At 54.3% G+C, this 13,000-nt stretch overlaps 1 protein-coding gene across 2 annotated transcripts in view; it reads right to left on the bottom strand.

Annotated features, from left to right (window-relative positions):
• Positions 1 to 13,000, bottom strand: part of RAB44 (RAB44, member RAS oncogene family) — a 35,632-nt gene that overhangs the window by 8,810 nt on the left and 13,822 nt on the right. For both annotated transcript variants that reach the window (XM_057302487.2, XM_034961982.3), the window contains 7 exons: positions 10,390 to 10,501; positions 8,676 to 8,850; positions 6,914 to 7,060; positions 6,215 to 6,305; positions 5,745 to 5,840; positions 3,799 to 3,986; positions 1,594 to 3,194 (listed from right to left, as the gene is read on the bottom strand). In XM_057302487.2, the coding sequence (XP_057158470.2) occupies positions 1,594 to 3,194; positions 3,799 to 3,986; positions 5,745 to 5,840; positions 6,215 to 6,305; positions 6,914 to 7,060; positions 8,676 to 8,850; positions 10,390 to 10,501 (2,410 nt within the window). The remainder of the gene's footprint in view (positions 1 to 1,593; positions 3,195 to 3,798; positions 3,987 to 5,744; positions 5,841 to 6,214; positions 6,306 to 6,913; positions 7,061 to 8,675; positions 8,851 to 10,389; positions 10,502 to 13,000) is intronic.

Genomic DNA, 13,000 nt, shown 5'->3' with positions numbered 1-13,000 from the left:
ACTAAAAGTACAAAAATAAGCCAGGTGAAGTGGCACACACCTGTAATCTCAGCTACTTGGGAGGCTGAGGCAGGAGAATCACTTGAACCCAGGAAGCAGAGGTTGCAGTAAGCAGAAATCGTGCCACTGCACTGGAGCCTGGGTGACAGGGCGAGACTCCATCTCAATAAATAAATAAATAAATAAAATAAAATAATGGTAGTGTTGTAGAACCTGTGACCCCACTCAACATCAGGCCAGCCTGCTATAGGTTTCCTCTTCCCGAGGGAACTGCATTTCTAACTAGCTCCCAGGTGAGGCTTCTTGGGCAAGAAAAGTTTGAGAACCTGCCCCAGGCCTCTCTTGTGGGGGGTTGTCATTTACCGACTGGTCTGGCTCTGATCCCCAGTCGGCATGTGCCCTGGTCTAATACAAAGACAGGTGTGACTTCTTTGTCCCTAGGTGGGTCTCCCCTCCATTCCCTCGGGTTTGCTTTTTTTTTTTTTTTTTTTTTTTTTGGAGACGGAATCTTGCTCTGTCGCCCAGGCTGGAGTGCAGTGGTGCGATCTCGGCTCACTGCAAGCTCCGCCTCCTGGGTTCACGCCATTCTCCTGCCTCAGCCTCCCGAGTAGCTGGGACTACAAGCAACCGCCACCATGCCCGGCTAATTTTTTGTATTTTTAGTAGAGATGGGGTTTCACCGTGTTAGCCAGGATGGTCTCGATCTCCTGACCTTATGATCCGCCCGCCTCAGCCTTCCAAAGTGTTGGGATTACAGGCGTGAGCCACCGCGCCCGGCTGGGTTTGCTTTTCTGTAGCTCTGTACAGGGTTCAGTGGCCACATATCCTGATACTTTCAGGGAGGGAAGGCTCTCTGCTTTCGGCCATTTCTTGCAGGAGCCACTGAGTTAGACATGATCAAATATTTACTTATAATAACAACCATAATAACTAATACTTACTGAGTACTCACTACATGTCAGTTATGATTCTAAGATCTTGACATATTAACTAGTCCTCAACCACTCTAGGAAGGCAGCACTACTGTTGTCCCTATTATGCAGATGAGGATTTGGGGGTTCAAAAGGGTTAAATCATTTGTCCAAATTCAGACCCCAATAAGTGGCAGGGCTAAGATTTGAACTCAGGCACCTGGGTTCCTAATTTACCACACTCTACAAATACATTCTGTGTAAAATATCCAACTTGCCCAAGGTGACTTCTTGCCAGACCATGGCTGCCCAGCCTGGAGCTAGTCATGAGCAAATCCAACCAGCACAGACCCTGCTCTGGCCTGCCCATGGGCCACATGAATGGATACTTGCTTGTTTTCACCATCAACTCTCGCAGGCACCTAAATTGCAGGGTGCATTGTTGATGTGACACATTATAAGCTAATCAGATCAATGCAGAAAAAGCAAATTACCTGTAATTAAAGACAATTAGTGAAATAGTAAGGTTATGCCCATATAAAACAATGTCTAATGCAGGGCCCGTGGCCAGGGCAGAACCTGCAGCTTCCTCAGGGAGGGCTTGGTCTGGGCCCGCTCCCACTCATTGGCCCTGGCCCCTGCATCTCTCCTTGCTCCCTGCCGCCCTCCCCAATGCCCTTACCCACGGTAGCTGTCAATCCGGTGGCGAAAGAATTCTGGTGCAGCAGGTGCAGGAAGGATGTTTTGCCCACGTTGGAGTCTCCCAGAAAGATGACATGGAAGAGGTAATCAGGGTTGGCCTGGGGTCCCCCTCCAGCCATGGGGTCTCCCGGGGATGGGGTCAGCCCAGCTTCCCTGGAGTCCATTCCTGGATCTTCAAGCCTGCTCTCTGCCCTTGGTTCCCTGGAGTGAGGGGGGCCTTGTTCTTCTGCTTGAGCAGTCGTGAGGGATGGCCTGGGTTGGGCTTCCTGCTCAGCCATGGTGGGAGGGGTTTGCGTGGGTTCCTGGGGTCCTGCTCCAGCCCCAGGCTGAGCGCCCCCGGGAGGAGAGCCCCTTGGAGGTGCCGATTTTCCAGGAGTGGGGCCTTCTGCTTCCACCTGAGCCTGTGGTGTGGCAGATGGGAGAGAAACAAGCAGAGAGTCTTGCTGGGGGAGTTCCGAATGCGCAGTTTCTAGGCCGTGAGCCTCAACCGACTGCTCTGACTGCTCTGAACTGAGGTCCTGCCCACCTCGGCCCTCTTGTTTTCCTTCCTCAGACCTGGGTTCCTCTTCCAGCCCCTGGTGGGGGAAGGCAGGCAGCTCACCCAGCCCAAGGACCTGGCCATGAGCTTCTCTTAGCCCCTCAGGAAGGCCCTCCTGCACCGCTGGGCCCGCCTGGCCCTGCTCCAGCCTCTCTGTGGGCACCGGACCCACAAATTCCAGGCCCTGAAAGGGCTCAGCTGGCCCCAGGGTGAGGGCTCTAGCCCTCTGGGTCCCCAGTCTTGGCTCAGAGCCAGTGGCATGCAGGTCCTGCTGGAGGGCATCTCTCTGCCTGGGCGGCTTGGCTGGGCCCACTCCTGTGAGGGCAGTTGTGGGTGAGGGTCCGGGCTGGGTTTCCCGCTCAGTCATGGTGGGAGGGGTTTGTGTGGGTTCCCGGGGTCCTGCTCCAGCCCCAGGCTGAGCCCCGCTGGGAGGAGCCCAAGACCCAGGGCCCTTGTCATCTGGGTCTGAGGCCTGGATCTGTTTGCTGGACCCAGCTGGGGCCTGGGGAGGGGGAGAGTTCGCAGGGGGAGGGGGCCCATCCTCCAAAGGAATGAGCACTTTGAATGCAGGTGCCACCAGGCTTCCTGAGAGACCCCAGAGGAGGCGGCCCTCGGGTGTGGACCCTGGCTCCTGGTTGGGGTCCGGGTCGTGCGGTTCAACAGGCTGCTCTGCTCTAATGTCCTGCTCATCTGGGTCCACTCCTTTATTGTCCTTGGCGCTGAAAGTCACCCCAGGCGGGGTCCTTGGAGCCCCATCTGGATCTGAAGATGGCTCCTGACCAAATAGAAAAGCCTGTGGCTCCGAGATAGAGATCTGCCTGACCACACGGGGTGTCTGGGGGCCTGAGGTGGCTCTTGGGGTCGGGGGCGGGCTCCAGCAGAGCTGCAGGGCTCCGTGCGGAGGGCTGCCAAAGTTGCTCAGGAGCTGGTCCCAGTCATCGTTGTCCCCAAATAGCCCAGGCAGGGGGGCCTCCTCAGGGGAGGCGGCCTCCTCAGGGGAGGCAGCCTGAGGGTCTGGGGTCTTCTCACCCGCTCCAGGAAAACTGGAAATGAAGCAGGGAAGCAAAGATCGGGGAGGGGCAGGTAGGTGGTGTCACACCCATCCCACCTGCAGCCCTCACCATCCCTTGCTCTCTCCATGGCCAGGTCTCCTCCCAGTCCTTGCTCAGGCAATCTTTCTCACCTGGTATGTGCTCCCCATTCCTCCTCCTCATCCAATCCTGTCCATCCTCAAGACCCACATGAAGCCTCACCTCCTCCAGGAAGCCTTCCTTGATCATTCTGGCCCATCCCACTTCTCTGAGCTATAACAAGTAGAGTGAGTGCCTGCTAGGGATCTAGCACTGCACTAGGACATGTGTGTGTGTGTGTGTGTGTGTGTGTGTGTGTGTGTACACGTACATGCACACATGTGCATGTTTTACTTCTAGCCATGTGGTCTTGGGCACAGGTGTTTCCCTTTTTTGTGCCCCAGTTTCCTCATCTGAGAAATGGTTGTGATAGTTCCAGCTTGGCAGAGGGTGGGGTTTAAGGAAGGAGTCTATGTGTGCACTGTGTGCTAGCTAGATCCTTAGAGAACTCAGAGTTCCCCACTGGTTCCAGGAGGCCCTTAGAGTCCACCCCAGTCCAGGGATAGCAGCCACTTGCCTCAGTTTCTCCTCCACCTGCCAGGACACCCGGCCCCTGGCGGCATCCAGGCGCCCCCTGGTCACCTGCAGCTGCCCCCGCACCTCCTCCAGCCGCCCAGCCAGGTCACGCTTGGCCTCCTGCAGCTGCTGGTTCTCTGAGGCAGCCTCCTGATGTGTGCTCCTGAGGTGGGAGAGCTGGGCCTCCAGCTGCAGGGTGGAGGGTGAGGCGGAGAGAAGCCCAGATGCCCTCCAGGGCGCAAAAAGCCTCCCAAGGCCATTGTGGGACACAGACCCCCACCCCCTGTCCAGGCTCCTGGAGACCCAGCTTAAATCAGAGTAGGAGTGGGCGGTTATCCCTCCTTGGCCTAACTAGCTCCATTAGCTCCTATCTAGGAGGGGCACTGGAAATCCTAGGGTGGGGAGGGCAGGGAGACTGTGTGAGAAACAAAAACCACCAGCGCCACAAAGGCCCCACACCCAAACCAAATCCCACCCTCCTCTACTCAGCACCCTACAGTGGCTGCTGGCCCCTGAGCCCGTCTGGTCTACAGGGGGCTCCTGATCCAACAGCAAATCTCATGACCCAGAGAGGGAGCATTGCTTGGCCAAGTGCAGGGAAAGGCAAAGCTCTTGCAATGGCCTCCGGGACACTGCACAGTCTCCTGCAGCCTCCTCACCTCCCCTCATGACCCTCACCTCCTTTCCTATGGCTGTTGCCTCAGTCTGTTCCAGTCCACAGCTCTGCTTACTGTTCCGTGAACTTCCACAGCTCATGCCCGCTCAGGGCCTTCGCACCTGCTGTTCCCTCTGCCTGGATGCCCTTCCCCTGCATATCACACTTCTCCAGGTCTTCACTCCAATGTCATCATCTCAGTCAGGCCTTCCTTGACTCCCTTCTCAACTTACTTTGACTACGATTTCAACTCCCACGACTCTTCTATCCCCCTTCCCTGTTTTACTTTATTCTCCTTAGCACTGATCACCATTTCCTATGTTATGTATGTCACCTGTCTCCCTGACTAGATGGTAACTCTGTGGGCAGAGGTTTGCGTCTGTCATGATCCTCAGGACCTGGAACAGTGTCTGGCACATAGTTGGTGCTGGATAAGTAGCTGTGGGGTGAAGGAATAAATGGTTGGAGGGGAGAAGCTTCACGTCCACAGGGGACAGGACGAAATGGCCCCATGTGTAAAGCCCTATCTCTTCACTTGGCAGGAGGGGCCTGCCTCAATTTCCAAGGAGCAGCAGCAGAGGCACCTGGGAAATCAACCTGGTAACAGGGCCAGCCCAGGCCATGGTGAGGACAGCTCGAGGAATCTTGTCCCGGGCTGAAGGGATGCTTCTTGTCCTGGTTACAGCAGAGCACAATTTTACCAAGGTCAGTGGTCTTCAAGTTGAGGAAGGAAGAGATAATGGGGCGCTGATCACAAGGTCAGGAGATTGAGACCACGGTGAAACCCCATCTCTACTAAAAATACAAAAAATTAGCTGGGCGCAGTGATGGGCGCCTGTAGTCCCAGCTACCCGGGAGGCTGAGGCAGGAGAATGGTGTGAACCTGGGAGGCGGAGCTTGCAGTGAGCCCAGATTGCGCCACTGCACTCCAGCCAGGGTGACAGCATGATTCCGTGTCAAGAAAAAAAATGGGGCAGGGTCTCAGACCCAAACACTCAACCACAGTGCCACCTGGAAGTGACTACAGGCTATAAGACCTGCAGTGTCCGGGCACCAGCAAGTAACCTGACCCTAAGCAGGAAGCTAGGTCAGTTTCAGAGATGGAACAACTGAGGCACAAAGCACCTACTATGTGCCAGGCACTGTCTCAGGCCCTCACATGTAGTATCTCTAATCATCACAGTACCTTCTAAGGCAGGAGTTCTGATTTCCATGTCTCTGATAGGAAACTGAGGCTCATAGATATTAAAAACCTGTTCGGAAGTAGGTTTCTGGGAAACCCTGTCACTCACCTCCCTCTGGCCCTCAGCTAGTCGCTGCACCTCGCGCTCCTTGGCCTCTAGGACGTCCTGCATCTGGGAGGTGAGGGCCAGGCCCCGAGAGTCGCTCTGTGGAGTAAGTAGATTCAGCCCTCACCCTGCAGACTCTAAGAGCTAGCCAGGCAGGCCAGCCCTTCTCACACTCCACCTCCACCACCTGAGGTGCCTAGGCCAGGATGCCCCAGCAGGGAGGGTTCTCAGGACAACTCCTCCAGTTCCAGCCTAGATTGTGGCAACAAGGAGACTTGGCAGAGATGGGAAGGGGGCCCAGGCTCGACACTCCCCACCTCTTCTCTCTGGGGAACACCAGCTGCTCAGGACAGGGAGAGGATTCACTACAGCAGCCTCCTGCTCCCCACCCTGGCCAGTCACTGGCCCCACTCCTTAGCCAGCAGAGGTGTCCCGGGCAGTGGGAAGGAGGCAGGCTGCCAGCGGGAGCCCACCTCAGCCTGCAGCTGCTGCTTCTCCTGGCGGATCTGCTGCTCCATCTCCTCATAGAGCTGCTGGACCTCGCGGTGGTGGTCAGAGTCACGCCTGGGAGGAGCAGGAATTGGGGCCAGGCAGCCCATCAGCACCTCTGGGAGCCTGCTGCTGGCAGGGGCAGTCTGGGCTTGGGTTTGGAATCCATCCTATTGCTTTCCTCACTCTGCCAGCAGTCACTGACCTCTGTCACCCTGAGAACAGCCATCCCAGTAACAACCCCCTGACCCATACAACTTCGACATTGGTCCTGCTGATCCTACCATGCCGACCCTTGTAACCGTCACCAGTTCCCCTGGCCAGGGTCTCATTGTCCCCATCACCCCATCACTCAGTCCCCACTCCCTCTTTCACCATCCTCCTGCCCTTATAACCCAACTCCAGGGTCACTACATGCATTACAGTCTACGGGAGCAGGCCCCCTGGAGTTGGGAGTCACAGTGGGTCCTGTACCAAGACACACCCTGCCCTTCCCACTCCTGCCATTACCAACTCTGTCCTCCCCACCCGGTCCCCTGAGCCACCTCTTCCTCCAGCGCAGCTCTGCCCTATCCAGCTCACAGGCCCAGCTGCAGGAGGAGCTGGGGAAATTCAACCAGATTCCACCGGAATGTGAAGAGCACCTACTTCGTATCAGACACCCAGCCAGGCCCCCCACTCACTTCCTCAGGGTCAGCTCCAGGGCCTCCTTGTCCGCCTGGGCCTCCTGCAGGCGGCTGGTCATCTTGGCCAGAAAGCCTGCCAGGTTGCCTGCCAGCTGGGGCTCCTCCTGCCGCAGCTGCCCCCACAGTTGCCAGATTTCCGTCTGCCTGGGGAGGGGAAGACAGCCAGAGATGGGAGGGTCAGACACGAGGTGGGATGGAGAAGCAAGGGGAGCCCCACTCCTCAGTTTTCACTGCAGCGCTCCAAGAGACTTTGGCACCTGGGCCAAATCTATTGACACCCTACAAGATGCAACTAAAATGCCACCTCCTCCAGGAACCATTCCCAGACGTGCCCTCTCCCTTCTCGAACCCCTGCCACACTGTGTCTCTCTATGATTCCATAATAGTGGGATGGGGGGATTTGGGAGCCTGATGGCCCAGAGCTTCCATCTGCCCTCTCTCTTCTCTCACTCTGAGGCTGTGTGACCTCCAGCAAGTCCCAAGCCCTCTCTGGGCTCATTTGTAAAATGGGGTGGGGGCTGATACCTGCCAAGCAAGGTCACTGGGGAATGAGAAACGCCTGATGAAAGCACCAGCTCAGGGCCTGCTACACGGTTGGTGCCCAATAAAGGCTGCTTTCACATGAATTTAATTAAGTCATGAGGACGGATGCCAGAGGGCTGAGCCTAGGCCAAGCTGCCAAGTGAATACAAGGCTCCCCACCCCCTTGCCCCACCAGTCTACACCCTAAGTCCTACCCTGCCTGCCTCACAACACCTGGCCCCACCCTCCGGGAGCCAAGCGTGAGGAATCTTGTCCTCACAGAACCCCACGGGTGGGGCAAGCAAACCTGGGCCAGTGGGTGAGGGCAATTCCCTCACTGGTTCTAACAGACCCGGGGGGTCCTAGGAGGGGACGTTAGCAGGCAGGGCTCCCTTTCTCTCTCTCTCTTTTTTTTTTTTTTAAGACAGAGTCTTGCTCTGTCACCCAGGCTGGAGTGCAGTGGCGCGATCTCAGCTCACTGCAACATCCGCCTCCCAGGTTCAAGCAATTCTCCTGCCTCAGCCTCCTGAGTAGCTGGGAGTACAGGCATGTGCCACCACGCCCGGCTAATTTTTGTATTTTTAGTAGAGATGGGGTTTCATCATGTTGGCCAGGCTGGTCTGGAACCCCTGACCTCAGGTGATCCACCCGCCTCAGCCTCCCAAAGTGCTGGGATTACAGGCATGAGCCACCGTGCCCGGCCAGGGCTCCCTTTCTCTAAGCAAAGGCAAACCCCTGACACCTAGAGCCTGAGATGGATGGGAGGAAATGCACTTCTGTCTCCAAACCCGTTCAACCCAGGGCACAAAATGCCTGAAATCGCCCCCAACTCCAGGAACCCTCACTGAGTGAAGAAAGGCACCTGCAGGGATCCCCATGGTTTTAAGAATTCAAGTGCCTTGGGAAGCTGAGCCCAATCGCTAGTCCTCCTGGAGAGTGACCCTACAGGGCAGGACAGGGCAGGGAGGTGCCGGGGTGGGAAGGACTCCCCATGAGCAGGCATCCTCTGCACGTGGTTTTAACCCCACAACAACTTTTAGGCTCATTCTGCAGCCCAGGAAACAGAGGTCAGAAGTCAAGCCATCCCTGTGGTCACACAGCTAGCCAATGGCCAAGCCAGAATTTGCACTTGGCTCTACCTGGCGCCTGCCCCCTTGACCCCTGCTGTGTCCAGGAAAGCCCCTGCCGTCAGTGGCTGGCAGAGCCTCTCCCCATGAACATGCCGCCCTGGCCTTACTTGGGAAGTAAGTGTCCAGTCCCCAGCTGCTCCATGAAGGCAAGGAACGCCTCCTTCTCCTCAGCATCCGCCTCCTCCAGAGCTGGGAAGCTGGTGGTAGCAGATACCCGCTTAGAGGGCAGTGGCTTCCTTCTGCGGAGCCGGTGGGGGCTCTGGCCGGAGCCAAAGATGTTTTCTGTGGGACAGAAGTGGACAGAGGGGAGCACAGTGCTGTTGGGCCCAGACGCCTGGCCTCCCACCCAGCCCTGGTCCAGCCCTCAGGGAAGTAATTCTACCTGTGCCAGTCACATTTACACAAGGCTACATTCACATATTTCTCATATCAACCTTAGGAGTCTATTTAAGGTACCCATTTTACAGATGAGTACCTGAGGCCCAGAGACGCCAAAAGACTCGCTGGAAATCACACCACACCTCCAAGGTGGTGAGCAAATTCTTCATGCAGTCAATCAAGGGATATGTATTGAGCATCTACATGACAAAATTAACCAAAATCCCTAACATGGAGCTGACATTCTAGTGCGAGTTGAAAAGAATATATATATATATATTTTAAGCCAACTTGCTAAGTGAGCCAAAGGAATATGCAGTGCAATTTCCACTGAGAGACTGGGAGGATCGACTTAGATGAGGTGGCTAGCAGTGTCCTAAGGAGGTGACATTGGAACTGAGATGCGAATTACAAGAAGGAGCAAACCATGTGGACTCCAGAGAAGTGTGTCCCCGGCAAAGAGAACAGCACTGCAGGGGCCCTGAGGCAGGAGCCAGGCTAGCAAGATGGACGAGGTGAATGGCACTGAGTGAGCCAGAGAGGTTGGCAGCGTCTGGATGGTGCAGGCCTTGCAGGCCCCAGGAAGGGGCTTCCAGTTTGTCCCACAGGCACTGGGAAGTTCCTGGCGTGGCGGGCATGATTCGATTCAGGAATGAAGACGGCCCCAAGGCTGCGTGGACAGCAATGCTCCCTCTGCGCCCCACCGGCAGTTCCTCCTGCCCAGCCCCTGAGTTCTCCTCCCCACTCTCAGCTTCTCCATTGCCAGAACTGGAGCAGCCTCCTCCTGGAGTGGGCCCAAGTGCAAATGCAGATTCCTGGCCCCCTTCTTTGCTGGTCTCCAGGCTTTTGGAGACTCAGCTGACCTGAGAACTCTGGGGGGCTTTGTGGACACTGAAGGCTGATCTGTGTCTTGCAGGGGCTCTGTGAGGACACCACACCTTCCATTGCCTGGGCTGGAAGGTCTTCCCAGGGAGAGGATTAGCGGGAGGATTGTGCCCTGCTGGCCATGGGCTCCCTAAGTCTTGTCAGCCCATCTAGAGAGGCAGGTGCTGGGGCAGCCCTACCCAGTGGGGGCTCAGCACCTGGAAAGCCCCCACCCCTAGATATCACCCTCTGCTGCTCCCTGGCCCATGGAATTCCCTTAACCAAAGCCACAATGTTACTCTCCTCAGGCGGAAACAAATCTGTGGTGTCAAGACCTCTGGCTCAGGAGAAGCCTTTTACTGGGGAGAAGACATAGGAGACAGAAAGCAAGCCCGGAGGCCTCCCTGGAGGGGCAGAGGGGATGCACAGGGGAGGGCCCCAGACCACTGTGGCAGCCGGGGATGGGGGGTGAAAGTCCCTGGGAAAAGGGTTGCCTTTCTAACGACCCAGCCTAGCCCCATGCAGGGCACACTGCACGGAACACCTGGGTGCCCAGAGGCCCTCCAAAGACAGACATACTGAGTCCAGAGCTGAATTCTTCAAGGGACAGGTGTCCCTTCCGCTCCACATCCACCCAGTCGAAGATCATCTCTGACTCTTCCTTGCTGCCCAGGAAGCTGAACTTGGCCACCTGGAAGGAATGGGCAAGTTGGGCAGGTGTTCCCACTGGGGAAGGCTCTCACCCTCCGAAACGGAGAGATGTTTGTCTTCAGCCACCCCTGCCTCACCTCACCCCAATGTCAGAGTCCCTCCAGTAACCTGACCCAGGGCCTAAGCTTGACATTCCCAACCCCACCCAAGGCAGCCCTCCCAGCAGGGCCCTGAACTGGCTCCAGCTCTTTTCACTCTCTCCATCCAAAATCAAAACGTACGTGTCCTAAGTCCCATGTCTTTAGGAACTTGATAAAGGACAGCAGCCAATCCTCCCCAGAATGTGGTGATCAGTGTCCAAAAATTATCTGAGGCCGGGCGCGGTGGCTCAAGCCTGTAATCCCAATAGTTTGGGAGGTCGAGGTGGGTGGATCACCTGAGGCCAGGAGTTCAAGACCAGCCTGGACAACATAGTGAAACCCCGTCTCTACTAAAAATACAAAAATTAGCCAGGCATGGTGGCAAGCGGCTGTAGTCCCAGCTACTTGGGAGACTGAGGCAGGAGAATCACTTGAACCCAGGAGGCAGAAGTTGCAGTGAGCCAAGATGGTGCCATTGCACTCCAGCCTGGGTGACAAGAGTGAAACTCCGTTTCAAAAAAATAAAAATAAAAAAGTCAATGAGTTAAATCTCCTATAAGAGTTCATTTTATATATCATGGCCTACAGGTCATGATTTTACCTTTTTGAAAATTATAACAAGTTTTGGACTAAGGTCTAGGAGATGGCCCAGTGGGCTCCTCTGGCAGAATCAAGTAGCCTGCATGGCTGCACAAGTGCACGTCATGGGCTCTTTAAGCCCACACACTTTGGCTCTCAGAGAGGGAATCCCCAAGCATAATAGAACTCTGAGTTTGCTGATTCTCTGTTTCTCTAGTTACTTTTTTTCCTTTTTGTGAATTTCGTGTTTTTATCTGAGGCCGCACATGACTGATAAGTTATTCCCCATTGGTGGCAGCAGTGATGGTCTGGTCTAAACCAGTGATGGTCTTTATGTCCTATTTGGTGATCTCTGGGGGATGCATCATGGAGACTTAATGCCTATTGGTTGAAAAATAACAGAAAAACTGGTTTGCTAATCGTTTTGTTGTTGCTGTTGTTGTTTGTTTTTCTATTTGTGATCTCAAATTAGTTAAGAATTCCAGGCCGGGTGCAGTGGCTCACACCTGTAATCCCAGCACTTTGAGAGGCCGAGGCGGGCAAATCACTTGAGGTCAGGAGTTCGAGACCAGCCTGGCCAACATGGTGAAACTCCGTCTCTACTAAAAATACAAAAACTAGCCGGGCATTGTGGTGGGCGCCTGTAATCCCAGCTATTCAGGAGGCTGAAGCAGGGGAATCACTTGAAACCGGGAGAAGGAGGTTGCAGTGAGCCGAGATCGCACCACTGCACTCTAGCCTGGGCGACAGAATGAGACTGTATCTCAAAGAAAAATAATTTCATATCCACTGGGACTGGGAAGGAGAACAGCTCTTTGAGATCTGGATTGGTGAGTTTTCATGTTTCATGTTGTTGTGTTTACTGTCATTCAGGCTGGAATGCAGTGGCACAATCTTGGCTCACTGCAACCTCCACCTCCCGAGTTCAACTAATTCTCCTGCCTCAGCCTCTTGAGTAGCTGGGATTACCTGTGCCTGCCACCACACCTGGCTAGTTTTTGTATTTTTAGTAGAGATGGGGTTTCACCATGTTGGCCAAGCTGGTCCCGAACCCCTGACCTCAGGTGATCCACCTGCCTCAGCCTCCCAAAGTACTGGGATTACAGGCATGAGCCACCACGCCCAGCCTGCTGTGTTTACTTTTGATCTGTGGCTGGAACTGTAGAAATGAAGCAAGACATTCTCTGTGTGTCTGTGTATCTATATGTCTGTAATAGACAGGCCTTTAACTATTTTTTTTTTTTTGAGACGGAGTCTTACTCTGTCACTCAAGCTGGAATGCAGTGGCGCAATCTTGGCTCACTGCAACCTCCACTTCCTGGGTTCCAGTGATTCTCCTGCCTCAGCCTCCCGAGTAGCTGGGATTACAGGAATGTACCACCACGCCCGAAATGTCTTTAACTCTTATGTCAGTGTGAAATACTTTTGTACATCTGGAAGGTATTAATAACTTAGTGTACTATGTCTCTTAAAGGAGTTCTGTGTTGATTGGTTTATAGAGACAAATAAGTGATTATATAACTCTAATTCTCCTAAAAATAACAGAAAATAACTGAAATTTGAATGCTTTAAATGAGTTAGACTTAAAACAATTCTTCTTAGAAATCGCTAGCTCAGAAAATTTTTCAGGAGCCAGGTCCATATAATTAACATGATTCTTTGAACAAATTAGACTGGTTTAATAATTGTTTTGACAAAACACATATAATAGCTATCTGTCTTTTCTGTGCTTTATGTTAAGTATAATTCAAGTATACATTCTGTTTTTCATAAGGTCTGTATTTGTTTTCTGTGAAGAAACGAGTTAATCTAGATTTCCT

The sequence above is a fragment of the Pan paniscus genome, chromosome 5, assembly GCF_029289425.2.
Source record: "Pan paniscus chromosome 5, NHGRI_mPanPan1-v2.0_pri, whole genome shotgun sequence".
Taxonomy (NCBI): domain Eukaryota; kingdom Metazoa; phylum Chordata; class Mammalia; order Primates; family Hominidae; genus Pan; species Pan paniscus.
The sequence above is the reverse complement of the archived record's forward strand: the minus strand, read 5'-3'. Positions and strand labels throughout refer to the sequence as shown.